This window comes from Chenopodium album, chromosome 10 (assembly GCF_948465745.1).
Source record: "Chenopodium album chromosome 10, dcCheAlbu1.1, whole genome shotgun sequence".
NCBI lineage: Eukaryota > Viridiplantae > Streptophyta > Magnoliopsida > Caryophyllales > Amaranthaceae > Chenopodium > Chenopodium album.
The window spans coordinates 55,059,199-55,086,788 of NC_137843.1; the positions used below are offsets into that span (position 1 = coordinate 55,059,199).

The window sequence follows — 27,590 nt, forward strand, 5'->3', positions numbered from 1 at the left end:
CACACTACTCTAAATTGTACCATTTGCCAAAGTTAACCATGGGACGAGGTTTGTTGGAGGTCCCACTAATTTCGTGTCGTGCTCACCTGTAAATTTTAAACTTTGGAAGGCATGACATCCCGACACAGTAATGTGTGTGCCTCTCGAGCCACAATGGGTCCTATGTTGATGTGATCACATCAATATTTACTTAACATGGTGAAATATTAAAATACACAATCTCGCCACACCGAAGATTTTACTCGTTATAAAAAATAAAAAATTGATGATCAAAGTTATTTAACTTTAGCCTTTTCGATATTTCTATATCTTGAAAATATAAAGAAAATATTCAAATTTAGGGAAATGTAATTCATAGGAAATTCATAAGTGAATGGGCTAGTGGTTCATCAAAGAATGAAAATTGCTATTCTCACCATTTGTACAACTGTAAATATAACCAATATACGAAGTATATAAGAAGAATACAGGAAATATACTTGTGAACTCTTAAGGTACATATTGAATAAAAGAATGCTTGGCTACTAAAATTTTTTATCGGCCAAAATTTCTTCAAACACAAACAATTCTCATCTACCTAAGATAATTATGCATGTATGACATAATTTTCTACAACACTACCAATATGGAGCGCGACTTCTATGACATCAAACAAGAGATTTACGAACATGTTATGTTTCTGAAGGGGCTGCATTGTTGGCATTGCAAACTTCTTCATTGGGTGGCGGTAGACCTCGAGTGGCAGCCGTTGGCAATGAAGTACGAGATGATGGTTTTACACTACTTGGTGGTGCAGGAATAAACTCTTTATACACCCTCTCCCTATTTTCTCGCCACCAATCCTCAGCTTGTGTTGCTACAAACAATTTTTTGCTACAAAACATGAACAAGTTAAAGGAGAATGAATGAGAAAATTATTAAAGGAATCAAGCTCTACTGTGTAATAAGTACATACAAATGTATAACAAGCTATTGAATTGGTCTTTTGAAGGGTATTACCTGAATCTGACTCGCTTGAAGATTTTAGCACCATTAGGAAGTTCTAAATAAGTTATATAAACCCCGCGTTCAATTTGCTCTGTACGTTCATCTGATCCTGATCCCTCATTCCTTGATGTACTAGATAGTTTTGAAGCTGCACTTTTGTTCCCTTGATTAGGTGTAAACTCCGTAGTAGGTGAAGGTGATTGATTAGGCTCCTGAACTCCTCCATTTTCTTCAGACCTTTTGTTAGCTGAAGATTCTGCTTCATTAGATAAAGGATGTTCATTAGCCTCTTGAGCCCCATCTTCTGAATCATGCTTAGTAGTTGTATCAGTTGTATCAGATGACAAAGGTGTTTGAATAGGATCTTGGACCTCATCTTTTGAATCATGTCTAGTATCTGCTTCGGTTGTATCAGATGATGGAGATGTTTGATTAGAATTTTGGTTTACACTAGAATCTTGGATCCCATTTTCAGATTCATGGCCAGTAGTTTCGGTTGTATCCAGTAATGTAGGTGTTTGATCGGAATCCTGGATTATAGTAGAATATTGACCGCCATCTTCTAAAGTATGCCTGGGAGTTTCAGTTGTATCAGTAGACAAAGGTGTTAGATTTGAATCCTGCATTGCACTTTCACCAGATGCTGGTAGGTCTCCCAGTATAGTGGGGTTTAAAGATAAATTCTTGAGTGACGAAGGTGTTTGATCAGAATCTTGGATTGCACTTTCACCGGATGTTGGTAGGTCATCTAGTATTTTGGGATTTAAAGACAAATTCTTGAGTGACGAAGACATTTGATCAGAATCCTGGATTGCACTTGCACTTTTATCATCGACCTGATTGCCTTCACTTTGTTGGCTCTGCTGCTCATGTTGTGCTTCAGCTGGCAAGGTAGTGGATGCTTCATTTTGAACCTGTTGGTTCTGCTGTTGTGTCTGTAGGTCTACCGACAAGGAAGTTTGAGGAGTGGATTCTTTATTTTCACTCTGTTGGTTTTTCTGCAGAGCTTGTAGATCTACTGGTGTGGTAGTTAGAGAATTAGATGCTTCAGTTTCATTTGTTTTTAGAAAGGCTAATATTTGGGTTCGCATTGCCTGGAGGTTTCCACTTTGGTTGGCTTCACTAGGCATCTTCTCAACAATATCCTTCAACTAGATGAACATAGAAATTGCCAAGAATCATTCATTAAATATTAGATTTGTAATAGACCATAGGGGATCAAGACTGAACAGATAAAAGCAGAGACCAGGTCGATATATTTCCAATATAATGAAAGACATGAATATTGTGAACACATACCTGAACAGACAAGGATTCAACAGCTTTCCTTGCAGATTTGCATTTGGAAGATTGGTCAGCAGCGAGCAAGGAAGCTTCTTTAGCATTGTTCTGTAATTTTTGAATCTCATCGTCTTGGTAGTCACACTTTTGCTTAAGAGTTTTAATCTGATATCAAATGAAAGCAGAACAATATCTAAGTAACTTAACCATGACCAAAATGTAAGATAATCAAGTCTAAAATTAGTAGAGTAAACTATACATGGTTCTGAAGCTTTGAGACTTCTTGGCTTAATAGTTCGTTTGACTTCTTGAGACTATCAAGGATGCCTCTAGAAATTACAGGAGTTCCAGATCGAGGAGGACTAGGTCTCCTTGTATATGGTGAAGATGGCCGTGCAGGTAGACTACTAGGAACCGGAGGTGCTGGAGGAGGTGTTGGTGTAGAAGGCCTCAAAGCACTTTGAAGAGCACTTAAAGAACTAGGAAAAGCAACATCTTTAAGCTGCTGAAATGTTGGCACTTGTGAGGCTCGAACCATAGAGAATGATTCTAATTTTCCTCCATACCTTTGACTCTTGACCTCAAGGTATTTCACCGGTTCAGTAGTGGGGCTCAACAACAGCTTTGAAGACCTTGATTCAGGTCTCTCGGACCTTTCCTTGGTGCCATCCATTGAACGTCGAGGAGCAGAAGTAGGCCTTTTGTTGAAAAATGAGGCATTTCCAGAGGCAGTAGCCCTAAGTTTACTATAGCAAGCATCACAAACACGATGTGGCTTGCTCGGTGTAGGAGCAAGAGCTGCTCTAACGGCCTTTTTAGAACTACATGCATGACAATGTACAAGACCACAATTATAGCAGTTGTGCCTTTTTCTAGTAAAACCAAATGCTTGCCGACACCCTGAGCAAACAGATTGATCAGCTCCAGAAACCCACTTATGGATGCATATTACAGCAGTCAAATTTGAGCCGCATGCTACACTTTTCACAAGCCTCTCTCTCAGTGCCTCCACCATTGTTGGGGACTTGCGGTCTTCTACATCTCCATGCCCAAGTCTACCGTTTGCACCTTTGCCCCAAGTGTATACCTCACTTCTTGAAGTCAGGACTGCGACATGATGTGCCCCACACGAAATTTCTTCTACATACTCGCCTATTAATTTGTCTTGAACTAAACTAGGTGATTTCCCATCGGCTTGTGGATTTCCAAGTTGACCGTGTGATGGACTGCCCATGGTGAAGACATGACCTGATGTTGTAAGAGCGACTGTAAAATTATGTCCACATGCTATCTGGTTAAAGCTGTAATCAATGAGTGCGGACACACATGTAGGAAGCAAATATGCATCTTTATTTCCTTGACCCAAGCGAAATTTGTCACCATCTCCCCAAGTGAATAATTTTCTAGAAGAAATGCTACTACCAGAAGTAGAAGGACTCATAACCTCCACAATAGCTGCAGTATGCCAAACTCCACATGCAACCTTAACTGTTTTTAACCCGCTTAATAGCTGAACCTCTTTTGGGTAAGAAACACTTTCTCGATCTCCATGGCCTAAAACTCCAAAAGATCCATCGCCAAACGTGAAGAGCTTCCCATTAGAAGTAGTCAATGCTGAATGCCAAGTGCTACAAGCAATGGAAATGACCTGAAGACCTTCTAAAGGACCAGAAATTCTTTTCGGAATCCAATGGCAAGCATCAGTGCCATGGCCTAGAAGTCCAGCATGATGAATACCATCACCCCATGTAAATATATCACCTGATGTTGACACTGCACATGAGTGGTACTCCCCACAGGCAACAAAGTCTACAGTAGTGACTGCGAGAAATTCAACAAGATGAGGTCGAGTGAAATCTCTTTCGATTCCATGACCAAGTCTTCCTCCGGATTCTTCACCCCAGGTGAATACCTCACCTTGTTTAGTCACTAGAGCAACATGTGAAACTCCACAAGCAATTTGTTGAACATCAAGAACTACATTAGATTCCAAGGGTTTTGGAGTTAAGACATCAACCTTTGTCGAATTTAAGTTTCCAGATCCATCTGTTAAACCTCCATCAGACCATAGTTCACCCCATACATAAACATCTCCTAATGACTCAATGTCATCTGGTCCTGAACTTTGACTTGAACAACTTGGTGTGCTAGAGATACTAAGTCGAAAACCATCTGCACTAAGTCGAAAACCTTCTCCTGTGCCTCCTCTTAGTTGCATATTTGCTTGCTCAGACCCAACATCTAAACTCAAAGGACCCAAATTAAGAGATGGCCTACTACGTACACTTGAAGCAGCTTCTAAAATAGGACGACCATGTTGAGAATATTCACCCTCATTTTACTGAAAACAATAGAGCAAGCTAATCAGTCATATTGCTTTAAATTAGTTGACATTTCAAGGAATAAGAGAAATCACAGAATCTTACACTAATATTCCATGCCATTATTTGAAAAGAAAGAAAAGAAGATAGTTACAAAATGTTTACATCTACTTAAAAAACTTAAATTATGAATATATGGCCAAACTCACATCAGATATCTCACTTCTTGTGCGTCTATTTCGCTGCTGACTAATTAAAGCCTTTAGACCTGCGAGCCAAACTTCTGCCTCAGCTTTATCTTTACAAATCTATCACAGAATAGTAGTGATCAGCATGAGAAAAACAACAAGAATAGCTCAACAATGTCAAAATAAAATTTGTATAAGTAAAAAAAAACAGTACAAATCCAAGTGCAACTAACCACGTCAAGAGATCTGTCACCGTGATTGTATATAAGAGAAAATGATAAGTAATCCTTTTCAGGGCGCAAGAATCTACGAAACACAGCCTACAAGAAAGATTTGGGAACTAAATTAGGAATTTAATCATATCTCAAACTAAACCTTCATAGGATGAATGATCATGTACAAAATTGGATGTTGAAAAGGTTTAGTAGCCCTTTCAATTTGGTGGTTTATCTCACAGTTCTTTGTCCTTGGATGATTTTTGAGACTATAGATAACTTCAAATTCCTTTCTTCTCCATGTGATAACCAAATCAGAGTTGTTTCATCCTGTAAAATTTGCATTAATAATTAGCTCTTACATTTACCAAAAAAACACTCACAACTCACTTGATCAATAATTGCATTTGATGGTTCTTAAGAATACAAATAACTTCATACTCCTTTCTTCTCCACATGATAATCAAATTAGACTCATTTCTTCTTGCGAGTTAAAGAGTTATTTCTTGTACATAGAAAATCTTACTAAGTTAATAAGTTTGTAACATGACAATTTAGATGCCAATGTAATATACTAAATGGAAATATAACCACATAATAAAAAGCAATGCAAACTCGAGTCACTAATCTAAATAGCCTAAAAAACCAGGGGAAAAAGAAGAATAGGCACCGCGGAAAGTCTAAATGGGCAAAACTTGGGCTTTCCCTTTCTGCTGTACTTGATGAAATGAGTACCTTTTTTCAAAGTAATTAGTGCCTACACAGTTTGAAACAAATAGATCATATGTTAAAAGAGAATTAATCACCTCAATTCTTATAAAAAACTTACAATTAGATTACGAATAAAGTCTTGAATGTTCAAATAATTGGATTTATACAAGTACTAAGCAAAAATATCACCACAGTTAGAAGACGAGAAATATATTAAACATCAATTACGTTAAGTGTTTCAAGCCTTTTCGAGCATTTCTTGACTCCGATTAATTTTCAGTTCACATTCCCTTTCCCTTCCCCTTGTCATGCATCATGACTTTATGTATAATTCCTCTAATTGTTAGATTATGTAAAGCTCTGTGTTTGGGGTGATGTCCATTGATCACCACAATTTGCTTACGACAATAATGCCTCTGAATTTAGTTCCATTTTTATCACTATTCACTTAGTTCACTCTAACATCCAACTTAATCTTCTATTGATTCTACAATACGATAGATTAATCTTGATGCAAATTTTATGCGTACTCTTTTTTTTTTTTTTTTTTTTTTTTTTTTTTTTTAATATATAGATCAATCATTTATGCAAATAATTTATGGCCTACAAGTATAATAATGTCCTATACACAAGCAACATAATTGAAAATGCACAAACTAAAAAGATTACTCTGCATATCAACTCATGCATTATATAATCATCGATTCATCATACTAATAAACATATTTGTGGCAAATTAATCAATAGAACACCCCACATAAGCATAAACTCCAAACTAAGACCCCGTTCTCTTCACCTTATTTTTGCTGAACTGAAATTATTTTTACTGAAACAAAATTAAATTTGCTGAATTTAAATTACTTTTACTGAACTTAAATTAATTTTACTAAACTGAAATTATTTTTGCTAAACTTAGATTATTTTTACTGATTTTCTATTATAATTCTTCTTTAAAAAAACTGAAATTATTTTTACTGAACTGAAATTATTTTTACTGAACTGAAATTAATTTTACTAAACTGAAATTATTTTTACTTAATATTATTTTTTTAAGGGGAAGAGAACAGGGCCTAATACCCAAACATGGCTTAGTTTGGTGACACAATCTTTATTATGCATCTAAGTGTGTTTAGATGCAAGTCTAAAAATGTACTCTCTCAATCCCTTATTTGACATGCCTATTTCTTTTTATTATGTGAGTAATAAATGTTTGAAATAAACATATAAGTAAGGGACGGAGGAGTACATTTTTTGTTCATATAATCTCATTTGAAGAATTGGTAATGAACAAAAACTTAACAAAAAAAAAACAATAAAAGTGCACCCAAGTGTATTTAAGAATTTTCATATACGTAGTAGTTTGTTTGAGTTTTAACCTCGATATCCGGAATTCGAGTCACCCCATTTAACACAAATAAAATGTTAAGAAAAAGAAAAGAGAATTACTTGGTCAATATCACGGTCAGAATGACCATAATTAACAAGATCTGCCATTCCATCTGAAATAATTTTTGGAAACACAGCAACTCTGCTTTTGCTTCTCTAACTGCATCTGTTCTTCCTTCTCCCTCTTTATCTTCATAGATAGATGTTAATTTCTTTCCTTTTTACGGCCTCTCATTAAAATTATTATTAACAATATTCAAGCAAATATGCAAAAGATTATTGTTGGATTAAATTGGGCAAAATTCAATAATTTTTATGGAGGATTAATGATGATATTTTGGAAATCTGGATTAGAGAAAATTCATGAAGAAACAAATCTTTTTATTTTATTTTATTTTATTTTTTTAATTGAAGAGAAGAAAATGAATTAATTAGAGAAAGAAGAGAGAAATTGTATGTAAGACATGAATTTAGAACCCATTTTTTGTAGCTTCAGCGATTTTGGCGCACTTGCATGGCTATTTTTTTTACTTCCACACAACCTCAACAAATCTTTTCTTAAAATGAAAATTCTCTCTCATTTTTCTTTTCTTTATCAATATTATTTTTGGGTGTTAATCTTATGTGCTTTTATGAATTATAATTGTTTTTTTAATTCGTCAAATGAGAAGAGCACAGAAAAAAATTCACTTTTCTTACTTTTGCCAAAAAATAAAAAATATAAACGTAAAGTTTATTATGGAAAAAGAGATTTACTCAATATGAAGCTACTATTTATTTTTTTTTTTTAAAAAAAAAATTAAAAAAAATTGAAAAAAAAAAAAACACTTAAATGGCCTTTATTTTTAGATGATATTTATTAATTAAAAAATACTTGTTAAAAATGGAGGAAGAATGCCTGTCAAAAAGAATGCACAACAAAATTTGGATTTTTTAATTCTCCTATACTTATGAGAATAAAATATGTTACAATCGAATGTAAAAATGCACAGTCAATGGGACTCGGGTGAGGAAGAAGACACATCGCCACACCAATGTTGTGGGTTCGATATGTGCACCCAAAAAAATGTTGTGGGTTCGATATTAACCAGGCTCATGAGGTTCCCCCACCCTCTATAATGGGCAGCGCTGTACCTCAGGTGAAATTGTTCATCAGTCAATAGGGTCCTTATTTCTCTTGAAAATGTATTCAATATCCTGCATTACTTCCCAAGGCAATGGCCGTTCAACTGTCAGAAAGGCATCAATGTCTTCTCTAAGCTGATCGACTGAAGTTGCACCAATGATCGAACTTGTCACTAACGGATGATCTCTGACAAAGCCAAGAGCTAGCTGCACAGGAGACAGACCATGTTTTTTGGCCAGCTCAACATACTTGGCAGTTACCACCTGAAATTGGAGATGCAACATAAGATCTTATTATCGCTGGGACATGCAAGGATCGTTTTGACGTATATTCAAATATTTCATGGAAGCAAATATCATAGACTACCATAAATAAAAGAAACATAATCAAGGAAGAATATTATTAAGAGTGCTTCAGTGACTACCTGACTGTATGACGAACAAGAAATAAGATGAATATACATCATATGTAGAATTGTTTGTTTAGATAATGCAACGAACTAGCGCAATACACACAAGAAATAGGGTCGAAAGATTGAATCTTTGATTAAAGTTGTAAGCTTGTACAAAATAACTATGGCTTTAGGCCATAACTCTCCATGTTTTGCCTTACAATTTTCTGCATATCAACTAAGTTAAAACAAGAGCTATTTATACTACTCCTGCTGCTTCTTTGCTTGGCCTAATGCCTTAATTACTCTACCTACTCTTCTTGTCTTCTTCTCATTCTTCTCTCTTGTCTTCTACTTGATTTACCATGGTAAAAGGACTGCTACCACTTAAGGAGCCGTTGGTGGCTCAAGTGGTGTGGGTGAAATGCTGTTGTTGTCCTGCTGCTGTTGTCGTGGCCTCCTCCTGCTGTAAGTCAGTGTGATTGGAGGAGGGTGCGTTGCAACACTCCCCCCCAAAAGCGCCACCTTGTCCTCAAGGTGGAAGGTAGGAAACTTCTCCTTAATTACCGCAGCGTTCTCCCAAGTTGACTCAAATTCAGGCAATCCTTGCCATTTGATCAGCACTGTGTAGACATCTTCACGCCCAGCCTCGCGCTTGATTGCCAATATCCCTTCTGGTTCAACCACCAATTCAAGCTCAGGTGAAATCTAAGGTGGGATGGTAGGTGAAATAGGGATGTCACCTACGGCTTTCTTGAGTTGAGACACATGAAACACTGGGTGGATTCGACAATGCTCAGGGAGTGCAAGTCGATATGCCAGATTCCCCACCCTTTGGACCACCTCAAAGGGCCCATAAAATCTGGCAGCTAGCTTTTCATAGGGGCGTTTGGCAAGAGATCTCTGCCTATAGGGTTGGAGCTTGAGGAACACACTCTCTCCTACCTGAAACTCAACCTCTCTACGCCTCTGATCATCATTCCGCTTCATTATCTGTTGCGCCCTTATCAAATTCAACTTCAGCTCATCAAGCATGAGGTCCCTCTCCCTCAAGACCTCCTCTACCGTGCTCACTACTGTCTGTCCTGCTCCCACTCTCACCAGTTTAGGCGGCTCCCTCCCATAGAGTGCCTGAAATGGAGTGATCAAGGTGGATGCGTGGGAGGTGGTGTTATAAGAAAATTCCGCCCAAGGTAGCCACCTAGCCCACGACTTGGGATGGCCCCCCACAAAGCAACGCAAATAAGTCTCAAGCCTCTTGTTAACTACCTCGGATTGACCATCCGTTTGAGGGTGGTAGGAGGTGCTCTTCTTAAGGTCGGTCCCTTGCAAACGGAACAATTCTCGCCAAAAAACACTTACAAACACCCTGTCTCTGTCAGTCACAATGCTGCTAGGCACCCCATGGAGTCGGACTATCTCGCGAACAAACACTTCCGCCACAACATAAGCCGTAAACGGGTGTTTAAGGCCAATAAAATGTGCATACTTTGTCAATCTGTCCACCACCACCAATATAGTGTCAAATCCCTTGGACCTAGGCAAGCCCTCAATGAAATCCATACTTATGTCCTCCCACACTCGCTCGGGAATAGGCAACGGTTGTAACAAACCCCCCGGAGTTAACTGAGAGTGCTTGTTACGCTGGCAGATATCACACTTCCCCACGTAAGCAGCCACATCCTTTCTCATTCCCGCCCAAAACCACTCGGAGCCCAACCTCAAGTATGTTTTCGTCTCCCCGGTGTGTCCCCCTGTCGGAGAATCATGATATTCCTTCATTAGAATCTCCCTGTATCACGAATTGCGTGGGATCACTACCCTTCCCTTATACAGCAGCCTCTGATTGTCCACAGAATACCCCGACACTTCCTCTCCTTTCTCAATCCTCCCTCTTAATTCGCGCAAGGTCTGATCCCCTTCAATCTCCTTCTCTAATTCCTCCCACGCCACCACTTGGGTCGTCACTAGCGCCCCCAATTCGCCTTCACCTCTCCTTGAAAGGGCGTCAGCTACACGGTTGGAAACTCCGGGTTTGTATTGCAAGTCGAATTCAAACCTAATTAACTTACGAACCCACTTTTGGTATTCGGATCCAATCTCCCTTTGCTGGGCAATAAACCGCAAGCTCTGTTGATCACTCCTAACCACAAATCGCCGCCCTAGCAAGTAGTGTTTCCACTTTTGCACCGCCAAGCACACGGCCATTAATTCCTTCTCGTATATCGACTTTCCTCGACCCACCGGCCCCAACACCTTGCTAAAGAAAGCAACCGGGCGACCCTCTTGCATTAGCACGGCACCGATTCCAAACCCCGAGGCATCCGTCTCTACCAAGAAAGTTTTCTGAAAATTGGGCATGATTAACACAGGAGCCGAAGTCATGGCTTTTTTGAGTTTCTCGAATGCTTCGTCTGCCATGGCTGTCCATCCAAAATTATCACGCTTAAGCTGATCAGTGAGGGGCTGCGCTATTTGGGCATAATTCCCAATGAATTTTCGGTAATAGCCTGTGAGGCCCAAAAATCCTCTCAAGGCTTTTAATGAATTGGGCTTCGCCAGTCTACCATTGCTCTGATTTTCTCCTGATCCACGGACACCCCTTCATTGGATATTACATGACCCAAGTAGGCTACCTTAGCCTTTCCAAATTCGCACTTCTTTTGGTTGGCAAACAAGCAATGACTTTTAAGTGTAGCTAGCACAAGTCGTAAATGTTCTAAATGATCCTCTTGACTCACACTATAAACAAGTATGTCATCAAAAAATACAAGAACGAATTTACGTAAAAAGGGTCGAAATACCTCATTCATGAGTGATTGGAAAGTGGCCGGAGCATTAGTTAATCCGAAAGGCATCACGAGAAACTCGTAGTGCCCCTCATGAGTGCGGAAAGCGGTTTTGTGGGTGTCTTCGGGTCAGACTAAAATTTGATGGTAGCCGGCCTTGAGGTCTAGTTTTGTGAAAACACTTGCCCCGTGGAGTTCATCCAAAAGCTCATCGATCACCGGAATGGGGTATTTGTCCGGCACGGTCTCCTTGTTTAAGGCTCGGTAATCCACACAAAATCTCCAAGAGCCGTCTTTCTTCTTGACTAAAAGCACGGGACTAGAAAAGGGGCTAGTTGAAGGTTTAATGATTCCCGCCAACAACATCTCTCGAATGAGCCTTTCAATTTCATTTTTTTGAAATTGGGGATAGCGATAAGGTCGAACACTAACCGGGTTACTCCCTTCTTTCAAAACAATTGCGTGCTCATGCCCCCTTGTTGGAGGTAGGCCTTTGGGCTCTTCAAACACCACCTTAAAGCCCAATATTAGCTCTTTCAAGAAATCTGGTATCTCCCCACCTTCTGTATGATCATCAGTTCCTTCTAAACTCTTCAATTCCACCAACAAACCTCCATTCTCCTTCTTCAACGTGCGAATCATTGCTTTCAAGGTAACCCCCGTCCGTGCTAAACTTGGATCACCATTGATGGTGATCGTCTCACCGTCCACCATGAATCTCATCCTTTGAAGCTTCCAATTTGTCACCACTTCACCCAATTTCTCGAGCCACTGGACCCCCAAAATCACATCGGAGTTTCCCAATTGCAATGGTAGGAAATCCTCCACCACTTCGAATTTCCCCTGCAACATCAATTTCACATCGCAGCACAGCCCACGACCCTTAATTGCCTCGCCGTTTCCTAACGACACTCCGAACGAATTAGAGCCCGTGATCGGAATTCCCACCTTTGCGACGGTCCCCATTGAGATGAAATTATGGGTGGCGCCGGGATCCACCATGACCACCACCGGCGTGCCCCCAATTGTTCCCATTAACTTCAGCGTTTTCGGACTCGTTAGTCCCACAAGTGAATTCATAGTGACGGCGGTTGGAACCTCTTCCTCCTCCCTGCCATCCACTGCCTGAATTTCCCCTTCCTCCTCTGTTTCTTCTTCGTCCTCGACTAAGAGCACACTTAGTCCCTTGGCGGTGCAGACGTGGGTGGGCCCCGTCCACCGACCGTCACATTTAAAGCACAATCCTTTAGCCCTCTTGTCCTGCAACTCCCTCTCCGTCAACCGCCTCACTTCACCGGCGAATCTCGATGTCACGGGGGTGTTACGGCTGTGGGTAGGTGAAGCTTGGTGGTTCACCGAAGCTACCGAGGTTTGGGTACTTGGGTTGGTCTGGGGATAGGCTCGGTTAGATGGGTTTGGATTAGTGTTTGGGTTGTGGGTTGAATGGTGTGGGTAATGTGTTTGGGCCGAGGGTTGTGTTTGGGTCGGCCCAACTCCGAGTAGGGTGGATGCTGGGCTACGGTTAAAATACGAGTATGGACCCGGCTTACTAAATGCCCCACCCGTTTTTCTCATATTACTGACCCGGTTTCTCTCCTCCACCCGTATGGCTAAATCCATCGCGTCCTCAAGGGTAATCGGGTTCAACATTCGGATCTTGGCCTTAACATCGTCTTTTAACCCATTTACGAACTGAGCTTTCAGGAATGTCTGTCAATGGCGCCGCCCTTTCGATAAATGCCTTCCGATACTCCACCACCGAGGAATTTTGAGACACGGCTAACCATTGCTCATGCAAGGTCCCCGCATTCACCGGCCGAAATTGAGTAAGGATGCGCAGCTTCAAGTCCTCCCAGTGGGCCCCCGGTCGACGACGGTGCTCCCATTGGTACCACCGTACGCATCCCCATCCATTGCAACGACGGCGGCTTGCAACTTCTCCACCTCCGACAACTGATAGAACTGAAAGTACTACTCACCACGGAGTATCCACCCATCTGGGTCAGATCCGTCGAATAACGGCAGGTCTAGTTTCCTAAACCTCCAACTCCCACGACCTTCCTGTTGCTCGTTGTTGCGGTTGCGGTACTCCCCACCACCGCCGGCTTCCCACGTCCCTATCCGTATTCCATTGAAACACACCGCGCCAAATGGCTGTTCGTTAAGTCCAGTGTTATGGGGTGGTGACCCTTCGAAGCCACCCAGATTCAGGGGTTGCTCCACCTCCTCGTTTCTCCGGTTGTGATGCAGCGGTTGTTTTCCCAACGCTTTAAGAGCATTGCGAATCTCATCCATCGCCTTCTCGTGCCGACTCGCCGTCATGTTCACCTACTGAGTGAGGTCCTGCCGGAACCGATCGATTTTCCCTTCCATCGATTGTCTCACCTTGTCAATACTCTCGTCTTGCTTCTTAAGCAGCATCTGTTGGAGCGAGTTTTCCCCTTCTCCAAGCTTCTCGCAAATCTCCTCCACCTTGTCTTCCAGCGCCGCCACCCTCTCCGGTGTCACTATTAACGGCGTCGGCGGCATGGCTGCTCTGATACCAACTGCAACGAACTAGCGCAATACACACAAGAAATAGGGTCGAAAGATTGAATCTTTGATTAAAGTTGTAAGCTTGTACAAAATAACTATGGCTTTAGGCCATAACTCTCCATGTTTTGCCTTACAATTTTCTGCATATCAACTAAGTTAAAACAAGAGCTATTTATACTACTCCTGCTGCTTCTTTGCTTGGCCTAATGCCTTAATTACTCTACCTACTCTTCTTGTCTTCTTCTCATTCTTCTCTCTTGTCTTCTACTTGATTTACCATGGTAAAAGGACTGCTACCACTTAAGGAGCCGTTGGTGGCTCAAGTGGTGTGGGTGAAATGCTGTTGTTGTCCTGCTGCTGTTGTCGTGGCCTCCTCCTGCTGTAAGTCAGTGTGATTGGAGGAGGGTGCGTTGCAGATAAACTACTTACATACCTTTGCATAGGGGTTAATATATCTTTCCATATAACCAGGGAAAAGATTCAGCCTTCCTTTCTTTGCAGCAACATTATCAGGATCCAGATATTTTCCAGTGAGATTTCCACCAGCCAAAGGAGAGTAGGCAAGTAGACCAATGTTATAATTGTTTGGATGACAAACTTCAACAAGGTCAGCTGCAAGCATTTTTGGTTGCATTCAGTTAGCTTAAGGATGGACTGAAGTATGTTACCATAACTCTATTTTGTATTAAGTATTCAAGTCTGACTCTCGATACTCAGACTCAGATGTGAAATCGGTATCTGAACTTCAATACTCAGTTGGCCAGAACTCGATACTCTGACTCAGATGTGAAACCGTTATCTGAAACTTCGATACTTAATTGGCCACAAACCGCACAAAGTTAAAAAAAATCAAAAATATTCATATACTCCACTAAAGAGGGACAGCGGGGGGTGATACAGAGTTATAGGCTAAGGGAGTAGTTAACAATTTAACCTGAAACATTTTTCACATAAACGCAGACAACTAATGTGAAATGCCATATAGAAATGTCTTATATTTTGGGAATAGTTTCATGATTGTCGACTCACTGTCTTGTGTCTCCAATATTTATGATGTTAAATACGTCAAATGACACTCAATTACTTACTCAAATATAGTTGCAGCAGGGTTGAACAGGCATAAAGAGCATAGTATTAGATGTAGATGCTCAAAGTCACAAATTTCATAAAAAGGCCAAAGCAACAGGAGTGAAGAGCCCCAAGGGTCAATAATGACGTCGCCTGCTTACTGATAGGCATGAAGGCTAAAACTTCAAAGATGTGACAGACATATGTATTCTATGTTACCAAGTGTGGACTGGAAGGAAGCAAAAGCAAAGTCATATTAGACATCACTACTCTAACTTAATAACAAGAGTATACTTAAATAACATGCACAATGATGAGTCTCCCTTTGAAAGTAAAACCCAAAAAGCAGGCAAAAGTCACAGAAAATGAAGATAAAAATGGTAAACTTGCCTTCAAACCGACATCGAGTGAGTAGATTGTAGCAGTTTTGAATGATAATGATCTTTGGAAGTCCTCCAACTTTTGCTGCATGGACAAACTCCATAACACCATAACAACTTTCATTCGAGATACCAATGTATCTCACCTACATGTGTACGTGACAGTGTGTTAATGCAGCAAAACAACAAAAATAAAGCAGAAAATAGCAACAAAAAAAAACAATATAATAACTTACATGACTAAGATGCATGCCAACAAGGAAATTTCACGCCAGAATTTTGGCACACAAGTTAATAAACTACTACTAAAACAACAAAACGGGGACAATAAAGTGGGTGGTCCTTGGAAGTTATAAAATGGAGGCAAAAGGGAACAATTAAGCAAAAATAAGACAGGAGAAGGTCCAGTTGAAATGACAGGTGAGCCGCGTGAATTGAGTACGTGCTTCAGTTGATATGGTTTCTAAGAGAGGGAGTAGCACAGGCCACAGGGCCTTGCCATGGTTTCTCTGCATACTACAAGCAATTAAAAAAAAAAATTCTTGAAATGAAGGGAGTATTATTCTCATAGATATAATACACTACTTAATAATGATGATATTTCTCCTTCTTAGGCAAAAATAATAAAGGGAAACCTTTATTATATAATAAATAAATAAGAAAAAAAAGGAATTATATAAAAACTTTAAAGGTAAAATCTTCTCATGAGATATAGTACTACTTTTATAAATTAGAACTCAAGAAATGGTGGCTAGTGAAGCTGAATAACTTGTGAATTGTGACCAATAGCCAATTTTACAAACTTGATCCTCATTTAAGACAAGCCAAAACACCAACTCACTCCAAAATATCATGTATTAAAGAAGTTATCCATCATTCCACATCCAACACTCACCCTGATATACTATGTAGCCAACATAAAACTTCTTCAAAACTAACTTTTAGAGTCTACGTGTTTAAATCTGACGAAAGAATCCATGCACCTGATTGGAATAAGTTGGTTGTTTATTGATTTATAAGAGAGAAGCAAGCAATTCAATGTTTAAAGCTACAGATTACAGATGAGGAAAGCAGCTCACATGAATACATGATACATGCATTTTAAACCTTTGAAGCATAAATAAATGCATGTTTTAAAAACAATTCCTTATGTTTACCCCTATTTTCTTTTTAATTTCTAGGCTGGGTTAGGGCAGGACCTCAATGAAAATTAGCACGTCTGCAAGATGCAATGACCCTCTTATGCTTCCTATAAGCTGTTTGTACCTTTCCTTCATCAATAACTTCTTGCAAGGCCTTAAGTTGCTCCTCAAATGGCACACCTTCCCTCCATTTGTTGTAATCATAATAAAAATCACCAAACAACGAAACATAGCGATCTGGCCTGACAGATAAGTATCTCTTCTTCACTTTCTAAGTAACAAGAGGCAAAATTAAAATTCAAAGTAGGGGAAACAGAAAAACGGATGCTACTTGGTTCTAGAGGGAAAAAAAAAAAACAAAAAAAGTGCACCGAGTTTTATCTCACCAATGAATTTGTAATAAATCAATATAGTCAGTGTTAAGCCTCTTAAGGCTTTTCTCCACACTTTCTTTTATATTAGCAGCATCAACACACACCTCTGCATTGTCACGGACATAATTGACATGCTCTGAATAACCACATACTTTTGTTGATATAATAATCTGAAGATACAAATGAAACAAAGTATGAGATTCAGCAATCCAAAATAAACAACCCAAATAATTATACTAAGTACAGAAGATTATTTTTGGAGATTGGATTCTAAAGATGAACTTGACAGAACTTTGAACATTCAAGACCATCTTTCTCCAGTCAGTCATGTAACTGTAGGCATACCTTATCACGAGGCTGAAACTTCAACCAGCTACCAATATAAAGATCAGTTCTACCTTGTGTTTCCTTCTTCATTGGGATCGGATACTGTACAACAATGGCCAAAAACTCAACGAGCTAAACAATAACATAGGTTGCACATATGCAGAAGAGGAATGTCACATGTTTGTGAGATGAACATAATAATAATCTCAAAACCTTTATATCGCCCTTAATAGCGTCTAAAAAAGACATTACACGCTAAATTACAATAGTAGACGACCTTCCTCAAATTAAAAAAGTCAAATAAATCAAGACTATAAATGCTAGTGAATGGCATTGGTTGCTGATGAAACTTTCACCTTGATTTGAATGGTACTTTTATTTTAAAGTAGACACAAAACAAGGACGATACAGAAAGGCATGGGATCCCTACAGCTTCTGCAGTGTCCAAGATGTTGATTCCCTGATCAAATGCATAACTAAGTATATCGTGAGCTTCTTTCTCTGTATTTTGTTCTCCAAATGTCATCTGGGAACAGTTGAAATGGTGAACTTTTTTTGTAAAAAAAATGCAAACAATGCAGAAAAGAACGTGTACAAAATAGAGTAAGCATTGAATGCAGCTCATACACAAGATTGGTCAGCAAGTAAAACACTAAGAATATCCATCCCAAATGATAAATAACAAATCAAGAGTAAGATAACATAAAATGAAACACTGGAGTGATCTTTAACATACTTCGTATTTGTTCACCTGCACTTTAACCAAGTTAAATCAAGAACAAAAGTACTAGAGAAAAAGGTTTTAAAAAGAACAATTTCTCTTGGGTCAATTTAAGGCTAATAAATACTCTGTATATTTATAGTTGATGATTAGAGCTGGAACCCCTAAGAAACTTTACCGGCTAAAGGCCACCCTAGTGGGGTTTATGAAGAAAATCCTCCCATGAATGATAAACCCCTAAACCTGAATACCTAATTCATGCCCAAAAACCTACTTCATGGACTTTAAAACAAACATTCATGGGAAGGTTTATATTACGGAGATTATAAAAAAAATGGATAAATGAGGTGATGATATGGAGCAGAATAGTTTTAAATCACTATACAGCTAAAGTTCATTTGTGTTGATAATTGACAATGGTAATTATGCTCTTCATATACTAAATATTATATCAAACAATTATACCTCACAACTTTTTATGCACAACCCTTTGAGTTATAGAAGGGCAACTAGGTACAAACATTATGCTTACACAAAACAATAAAAGGGATTTCAACCAATCCAAATTCCATCCATTACAACTAAGATTAGTTTTTGGCAAGTTTAATCATTTGGAAAATTAGAATGCTTTCAGCAGAAAAAACACAAAAGCTAGGACCTAAGTTTGAAGAGTTGACTAGCTTTTAGGATATATTAATTATAAAAGCATAAATTGCCTCCAAAGCTAAGTTATCAATACTGACATCAGACCACCAGCAACCCTTGACACCCTCCAGCACCATCCAACTCATCGCCATAGCCACCTGATTACATCAAAATCCTCTCACATAGTTACATCTCCTACAATACCCCACACAGCACAATCACCACATTTAGGCCACGGGACGCCAAGTTTAACCACTGCCACTCTATACCATCAAATGTTATACAAGACCCACTACCTTCACCAAGCACAGATTGACAAATAACTCACCCTGCAGAGACTACTGTGCACACCTCCTGCACCCGCTCATACCACTATAGATATCTCATGTATTTGGCAGACAGGACTTAGGATATACCATATAAGTTATATGATATAACTATGTAAGCTACTTCGAGACAGGACTTTGGATATACCCTCTCATACCAACATTGTCAAATTTTTTATTCCAATTTCTAATACCCATGTTGGCAGCCATGTACAAAAACCAAACTAAGATTTGGCCATGTCTTGTACTAACTCCCCTTCATTAAAATTTACTTTTGTTTTTAGTCTTTCCAAATTTTCCATTACCACTAATTATTTAACATACCAAATGAGTTAAAATAGTAATAAATTATAGAGTCTAACAACATACAAGCTTAGCAAGGTTTCATCCTAAAACTAATTAGAAATAGGTGGAGTAACTCACCAATCTTATACTTCGAATGTTAGTCATACTCATTTCCAATTTCCCTCCTTCAACAAAAGACAATTAGTTCCAATTCACATTTGTGTTACTCTCTGTACAATTAGTTTAAATAAGTACATTCAACACCCACTCTTAATCTCAAATTAGCCTAATTCCGTATTTTGGACTCTTCAACAACAATAAAACACCCACTCCTTCCCCTACCGGCCCTAGCTAACACATTGTTAGTGAACCACGTAAACCGTTCCCGTTTGTGGGTTCCTCAAACATAAGACATTGTGAACCACGTAAACCTATGTATACAAAACTGCATTAGACATTGCTAATTATAGACAACTATTATGACACTGCATAGATCAAAATGAAAGTAAGTTAGAGAAGAGTTTACAGTGCCGAGGGTGATTTCACTAATGAGAAGATCAGAGTTGCCAAGTTGATTGAATTGCAAAGAGGTTTTCTGGGTTTCTCCAAGCTTAGCTTCAATGGCGAAATTTTCAGCGTAGTTTCCAATCCTACTAAAATGCGGCGAAAAAGGGCGGCGCGTGAAGTTGAAGCGAGTGAAATTGCCATTGTTTCTGAGGAAAGTGGTGGTGGTGGTTGTGGTTAGAGTGCCAGACGCCATAGCTTATCTGGATGGACGTTCCTGTTTTCTTGGACAAGCTTCATGTGGCAAATTTTTTATCCAATGGTAAATAATACGTTCGTTTTACCTTATTTGCAACAATTTAACACAAATTATGAGTCTTGTCAAAAAAAAACAAAAAAAAAAAAAAAAAAAAAAATTATGAGTTGAAAATGTAATTAATTTAAAACGGAGATAGTATTTGCATTTAGGCTCGGTTTGATTTCATGTTAATTAGGTTTTTTTTTTTTTCATAAATTACACTAATTTTCCACTCGGATGTCAATGTTTTATCATGCATTTATCAGTTACTAATGTAATTTTTTTTGAGAAAAGTTACTAATGTAATTAAATTGCTTAATTCAATTATCAATACTTTCTTCTTTATTTGTTCTAATTGTGACTATGTAAAAAAAAAATTGGAAGGAGACGCTCAAGATTGTTCTAACTATCGAGGAATTAAGCTTATGAGCCATACTATGAAGTTGTGGGAAAGGGTGATTGAACAAAGGTTGAGGGCATGCACAAGCATTTCAGATAACCAATTTGGTTTTATGCCTGGGAGATCTACTATGGAGGCAATCCATTTGATAAGACAAATGATGGAGTTTTATAGGGTAAAGAAGAAAGATCTTCATATGGTCTTTATTGATTTAGAGAAGGCATATGACAAGGTGCCAAGAGAGATACTTTGGTGGGCAATGTTGAAGAAAGGTATCCCACGAAGGTATGTAGACCTAGTTAAGGATATGTATCGGGATGTGTCAACAAATGTGAGGACATGCGGAGGGTTGACAAAAGATTTCCCTATTACAATCGGATTGCATCAAGGGTCTGCATTAAGCCCTTTTCTTTTTGCAACGGTTCTAGATGAATTAACTAGACCAATTCAAGATGAGGTTCCATGGTGTATGCTGTTCGCAGATGATATCGTTTTGGTGGATGAGACTAAGGATGGGGTTAATGTCAAGTTGGAGCAATGGAGGCAAAGGTTGGAATCTAGAGGGTTTAAGCTAAGTCGGAGTAAGACTGAATATTTGGTATGTCGTTTTGGCACTCAGAGGGGGACAAGCAATGAAGTGGTGAGTTTGGATGGAAAGGATTTGACCATGAGTGAATGTTTTAAGTACCTAGGGTCGATCATCCAGAAGAATGGTGACATTGATCAAGACGTGACCCACAGGATTAAGTCAGGGTGGCTTAAATGGAGAGCGGCCACGGGAGTGTTATGCGACCGCAGCATTCCCTTAAAGTTGAAGGGAAAATTCTACAGGACTGCCATAAGACCAGTGTTGCTCTATGGTACAGAATGTTGGGCTTCTAAGAAAGAGCATATTAAAAAGATGGAGGTTACGGAAATGCGCATGTTAAGGTGGATGTGTGGAAACACTTTAAGAGATAGAATCAGAAATGAGGTTATTCGCAAGAAAGTAGGTGTGGCGGGCATTGTAGATAAATTAAGGGAAAATCGTCTGCGTTGGTTTGGACATGTAAGACGGAGACCCGAGGGTGCACCGGTGCGAAGAGTGGAAGAGTGGGACCATGGAGGGATTAAACGAGGAAGAGGGAGACCAAAGATGACTTGGTTGGAAGGAGTGAGGAAGGATATGAAGTGCATGGATTTACGTGAGGATGAAGTTTTGGATCGTAAGGGATGGAGGAGAAAGATTTATGTTGATGACTACACGGAATAATCAAATTTGGTTCATGTTAGCCGACCCCACTTTTGGGATTAAGGCTTTGATTGATTGATTGATTGATTGATTGATTGATTGTGACTATGTAAAAAGAGAGAAAAAATATTTTTTTTGAAAGAAAAAGGAGAGAAAAATAGGAGTATATACTGTAGTTAACTCAAACTTTTAGCCTGTCAAAAAGAAAATACGTGATTTACTTATTTAGGCATTGCTGTAATTTCAACACACTTGTAAAATTGAGATGTACTACGTACGAATTTCTTTTTTCTTTGATACTTTTTAAATATTATGGTATACCGGTATCTAATACTCAATTGTACAACAAAATTTGGATATTATTTTCCCAATGACAACGTTAGAGAATAACATATGATACAATTGAATGTAAAAATGCTCAATCAATGAATGGGATTCGAGTGAGGATTAAGACATTGCCACACAGTCCCACCAAGCTCATGGGGTTCCCCCGCCCTCTACAGTGGGCAGCGCCATACCTCGGATGGAGATGTTCATCAGTCAATAGCAGGGTCCTTGTTTCTCTTGAAAATGTATTCAATATCTTGCATTACTTCCTGTGACAATGGCCTCTCAACCGTCAAAAAAGCATCAACGTCTTCTTTAAGCTGATCAACTGAAGTTGCACCAATGATCGAACTAGTCACAAATGGACGATCCCTGACAAAAGCAAGAGCTAGCTGCGCAGGAGACAGACCATGTTTGTTGGCCAGCTCAACATACTTGGCAGTTACCTTCTGAAATTGGAATAGCAACATGTGATCTTATTATCATGGGAACATTCAACAATGAGCCTTTTGACAATTTGACATAAATCAAAATATTTCATGGCGGCATAATGAATAGACCAACACGAGTAAAACACAATATTATCAAGGAAGCATCTTATAAATGGTGCTTCAGCAGCTAACTGACTGTATAACCAGGAAGAAGATAAGATGAATATACAACATGAGAAGATTTATTCCTTTACAAAAACTACTTGCATACCTTTGCATAGGAGCTAATATATCGTTCCATATAACCAGGGAAAAGATTCAGCCTTCCTTTCTTAGAAGCCACATAATCAGGATCCAAATATTTTCCAGAGAGATTTCCGCCACCCAAAGGAGAATAGGCAAGCAGACCAATGTTATAATTGTTTGGATGACAAACTTCAACAAGGTCAACTGCAAGCATTTTAAGTGCATTCAGTTAGCTTAAGGATGAATTTAACTATGTTCCCATAACTCTTAATTTTATAGCAAGTATTCAAATCTGACACTAAATCCGTATCTGAAACTTCAGTACTCGGTTCGCCGCAAACCACAAAATGTGAGAAAAAAGAATTCAAAATGTCATACTTCATACGAAGTATATGAGAGAAGAAAGAAAGGGGGGAGGGGGGGATAGGTTATGTGAGATGATCACAAAATGGTCTTGAGATATATCTTAAACAACAATTAGCAAACATGGGTATTTAATCTGGTGATAAAAGTGTGATACAGAGAGTTACAAAGTAATTAACAAGTTAACCTGAAACATTTACGAATGAAATTGCAAACAAATAATAGGCAATACAGAAATGTCTTGCCCATCATTTTTTGAAACAAGAGTTCTCTGGTACAAATTTATGATGTTGACACGTCAGTATTTAGATACATGCCCAAACATAGCTGTATCTGGGTAGAACAAGAATGAAGAAAATAGTAAAACCCAAAGAGCAGGAACAAGTTACAGAAAACGAAGATGGAAATGGTAAACTTGCCTTCAAACCGACATCGAGTGAGTAGATTGTAGCAGTTCTGAATACTCACGATCTTTGGAAGTCCCCCAACTTTTGCTGCATGGACAAACTCCATTACACCATAAGAACTTTCATTCGAGACACCAATGTATCTTACCTACATGTGTACATGATAGTGTGTTAATGCAGAGAAAAATAAGGGCAGGAAGTAGCAATAAAAAAATAATAAAAATAACATACAAGACAAAAATGCAAGCCAGCAAGGAAATTTCACAACAAATTTTAGCACTCATGTTAATACTTTGTACAAAACTACAGCAAAAATTGAGACATTAAAATGGGTGATCTTAGAAGTTATAAAAAGGAGGCAAAAGGGAGCAAGTAAGCTAAAATAAGACAGGAGAAGAAACAGTTGAGAAGACGGGTGAGCTGTGAACAGAATACTATGTGCTTCAATTGATATGGTTTCTAAGAGAGTGAGTAGAACATGGGCCCTGCCAAGTTTTCTCCCCATACTCCAAACAATTACGTTTTTCTTGATATGAAGGGGAGTATTATTCTCTTAAATATAATAATTCAACTTAACATTGATATTCTGTCTTCCTCATAACAATAAACAAATAAATAGAAAGCCTTCTTTCTCAAAATTTGTTACAAAAAATTTAAAAGTAAAAATCCTCTCATGAGATATATTACTACTTTTAAAAATTAGGACTCAAGAAATGGTGGATTGCATAGTTGGATAACTTGTGACCATTAGCCAGTTCTGCAAACATGGTCCTCGGTTTTTACAAGCTACAACATCTTGTCATTCCAATATTTCATGTATTCAAGCAGTTATCCAACACTCAACCTAGTCAAAGGAGGATATACTATGTAGCCAACATAAAACTTCTTCAAAGCTGAATTTTGTAGTTTCTACGCGTTTGAACCTAAGCAAAGAACCCATGTAACTGATTGGATTAAAATGGTTGTTATTTGCTCTATAAGAAAGAAACATGATACACGTATTGTAAAGAATGTAAACCTCTTGATAGCTTACGTATGTGCATTTTATTTATAACAATTCCTTTTGTTTACCCTTTTCTTTTTAAATTTTCTAGGCCCGGTTAGGGCAGACCTCACTGAAAATGATAATTTCTGCAAGATGCAATGACCCTTACATGCTTCCTATAAGCTGTCTATACCTTTCCTTCATCAATAACTTCCTGCAAGGCCTTAAGTTGCTCCTCAAATGGCACACCTTCCCTCCATTTGTTGTAATCGTAAGTAAAGTCACCAAACAACGCAACATAGCGATCAGGCCTGACAAAAAAAAAAAAAAAAAAAAAAAAAAAAAAAAAACTGCTTCACTTTCTAAGCAACAAGAGGCAAAAAGCAGGGGAAAACAGAAATAGATGTTACTTGTTCTTGAAAAATAAAAGTGCACTGAGTATTTTCTCACCAATGAATTTGTAATAAATCAATATAGTCAGTGTTCAGCCGCTTAAGACTTTTCTCCACACTTTCCTTTATATTGGCAGCATCAACACGCAATACTTCTGCATTGTCACGGATATAACCGGAGCGCTCTGAATAACCACATACTTTTGTTGCTATAATAACCTGAAGAAACAGATGAATCAAAGCTAGGAGATTCAGCAGTCCAAAATAAACAACCCAAATGTCACACCAATAAATCAATCAAAGCCTTAATCCCATAAGTGGGGTCGGCTACATGAACCAAAAGTGATTAATCTGTGCAAGTACAGAAGAAATCTAACCAATAGAAAGGCAACTTAAAAGAAGAATGTAGCTAAAGATTATTTGGTGATTGAATCCTAAAGACGAAACTGACAGATTTTTGAACATTTAAGACCATCTCTCTCCAAAGTCCAGTCAGTCATGTAACTGTATGCATACCTTATCACGGGGCTGAGACTTCAACCAGCTACCGATATAAAGATCAGTTCTTCCCTGTGTTTCCTTCTTCATTGGGATTGGATACTGCACAACAATTGCCAATAATTCAAAAGGCTAAACAATAACATAGGTTGCACATATACAGAAGAGGAATGTCACAGGTTTGTGAGACTTTAACATTATAAAAATCTCAAAACCTTCATATCGCCCTTAATAGCATCTAAAAGCAAAATGAGCATTATAAAAGCCATTACATGCTAAAATACAATAGACGAAGTCAAATATCAAGACTATAGATGCTAGTGAAAGGCACTGCTTGCTAATGAATCTTTCACCTTAATTTAAAGTAAACACAAAACAAGGTAGATACAGAAAGGGATGGAATGCTTACAGCTTCTGCAGTGTCTAAAATGTTGATGCCCTGATCAAATGCATAACTAAGAATATCGTGAGCTTCTTTCTCCGTATTTTGTTGTCCGAATGTCATCTGGAAACAGTAGTAAGATGAACTTTTAAAGTTTTAGAAAAAATTATGGAAAAGAATGTTTATGGCTTTATGCAAATAGTAAGAATTGAATGCAGCCCATTCACAAGAATGGCCAACAAGTAGAAACCTAAGTCTATTTGTCCAAAATGAAAATAGAACATGAAACACTTTAGTGATCTTCAACATAATTGTTCACTATATTACTGGGTTTTGATTCATAACTCTGTTTCTTGTGAAATTTTAACAAAGATCTCATTGTATATTTCTGGGTTTTATTGTTATCTTGCAAAAAATGGAGAGAATTAAGCTTAATTTCTTGCATTTATTTTTGCTACTTTTAGTGGGTGTCACTGTATGACAGAATGACCCAGATGAAGTTTCTAAAAATCACATTGTTACTCTCAAGTCTCCACAGATACTTTGAAATAAGTTCATTCAACAAGTAATTTATCACAAAGCACTTATGTAAAGGAAAAATTCAACAACACTATCTTATTCTAGAATTAGCCTAATTCTATGATTTAGACTCTTCAACAACAATAAAACTCCCTCTTCTTTGCCCATCAACCCTAGCCAACACATCATTAGTGAACCACGTAAACCTAATAGTTCCCATTTGTTAATTTCCTTTACCATTCAAAATAACCTAGAAATTCAATCAAACATAGAAGGGGTAATTCAACCATAAAACTCTTTAATTCTTAAATTAGCCTAATTCTATGATTTGGACTCTTCAACAACAATAAAACTCCCTCTCCTTTGCCTAGTGGTTGTAGCTAACACATCGTTAGTGAACCACGTAAACCTATAGTTCCCATATGTAAATTTCCTTTATCATTCAAGATAACCTAGAAATTCAATCAAATTTAAAAGGGGTAATTCAACTACTAAAACTCTTTAGTTCTTAAAATAGCCTAATTCTATGATTTGAACTCTTCAACAGCAATAATTCTCCCTCTGATTTGCCTAGCGGCCCTAGCTAACACATCGTTGGTGAACCACGTAAACCTAATCGTTCCCGTAAATTAATTTCATCATCATTCAAAAGACTAAGAAAAACTTCTATGAAATTATGAATAATAATAAAACTAAGTATACAACTAAAAAAACAAAATTGCATGAATATAATTGAAAGTTAGAGAGAAGAAGAATATACAGTGCCGAGGGTAATTTCGCTAATGAGAAGATCAGAGTCGCCAAGTTTATTGAATTTCAAAGAGGTTTTCTGGGTTTCTCCAAGCTTAGCTTCAATGGCGAAATTCGCAGCGGTGCTTCTCCGCCTACTAAAATGCGGCAAAAAGGGGCAGCGCGTGAAGTTAAAGCGAGTAGAATTGCCATTGTTTCCGACGAAAGCGGCGGAGATGGTGGTGGTTGTGGCGGTGGTTAGAGTAACCGACGCCATAAGTTATATGGATGTTTCTGGACGGACAAGCTCTATGTGGCAGTTTTATACTGTTTCATTTTTTTTAAGGCTAATACAATGAAGGCAAAGTAAGGAATTAAGGATTCGTTTTAGTGTCTCAGGGCGTGTTTGGCTATAGCGTTTAGATAGTTTTTTTTAGTGGTTTGACTTTGTCAAATTATTATTTAAGTAATTAAGAAATACATACTCTGTGAGTGTTTGATATAGTGGTGGGAATAGTGTTTAGACCCTGTTTAATGGTGAGACTCAAATGAATATTTTCAGGAGAGAGAGAGTAATTTTTGCAATGTATACCAATTAGTTGGTATCTAAATTTAGCAACTCCAAAAGAAAGTTGCTTAGTTTAGATACTCAACTTTGAGTCTCATTTGACAAAAAGTGT

At 38.3% G+C, this 27,590-nt stretch overlaps 2 protein-coding genes and 1 pseudogene across 2 annotated transcripts; all 3 read right to left on the reverse strand.

Moving 5' to 3' along the window:
- Window positions 1–671: 671 nt before the first annotated feature.
- On the reverse strand, window positions 672–7,206 carry LOC145565437 (PH, RCC1 and FYVE domains-containing protein 1-like; annotated as a pseudogene).
- Window positions 7,207–7,929: 723 nt separating this feature from the next.
- On the reverse strand, window positions 7,930–20,071 carry LOC145562568 (uncharacterized). The gene is made up of 8 exons (XM_081622884.1): window positions 19,725–20,071; window positions 17,652–17,747; window positions 17,240–17,323; window positions 16,907–17,064; window positions 16,645–16,762; window positions 15,389–15,524; window positions 14,364–14,542; window positions 7,930–8,478 (listed from the first exon to the last, which is right to left on the reverse strand). The coding sequence occupies exons 1-8, from the start codon at window positions 19,956–19,958 to the stop codon at window positions 8,242–8,244; spliced, it is 1,242 nt and encodes a 413-aa protein (XP_081479010.1). The 5' UTR covers window positions 19,959–20,071; the 3' UTR covers window positions 7,930–8,241.
- A 1,828-nt stretch (window positions 20,072–21,899) lies between these two features.
- On the reverse strand, window positions 21,900–27,260 carry LOC145562567 (uncharacterized). The gene is made up of 8 exons (XM_081622883.1): window positions 26,942–27,260; window positions 25,690–25,785; window positions 25,299–25,382; window positions 24,841–25,001; window positions 24,584–24,701; window positions 23,418–23,553; window positions 22,661–22,839; window positions 21,900–22,407 (listed from the first exon to the last, which is right to left on the reverse strand). Exons 1-8 carry the CDS (start codon window positions 27,185–27,187, stop codon window positions 22,168–22,170), a joined length of 1,260 nt encoding a protein of 419 aa, XP_081479009.1. The 5' UTR covers window positions 27,188–27,260; the 3' UTR covers window positions 21,900–22,167.
- Between the last annotated feature and the right edge of the window lie 330 nt (window positions 27,261–27,590).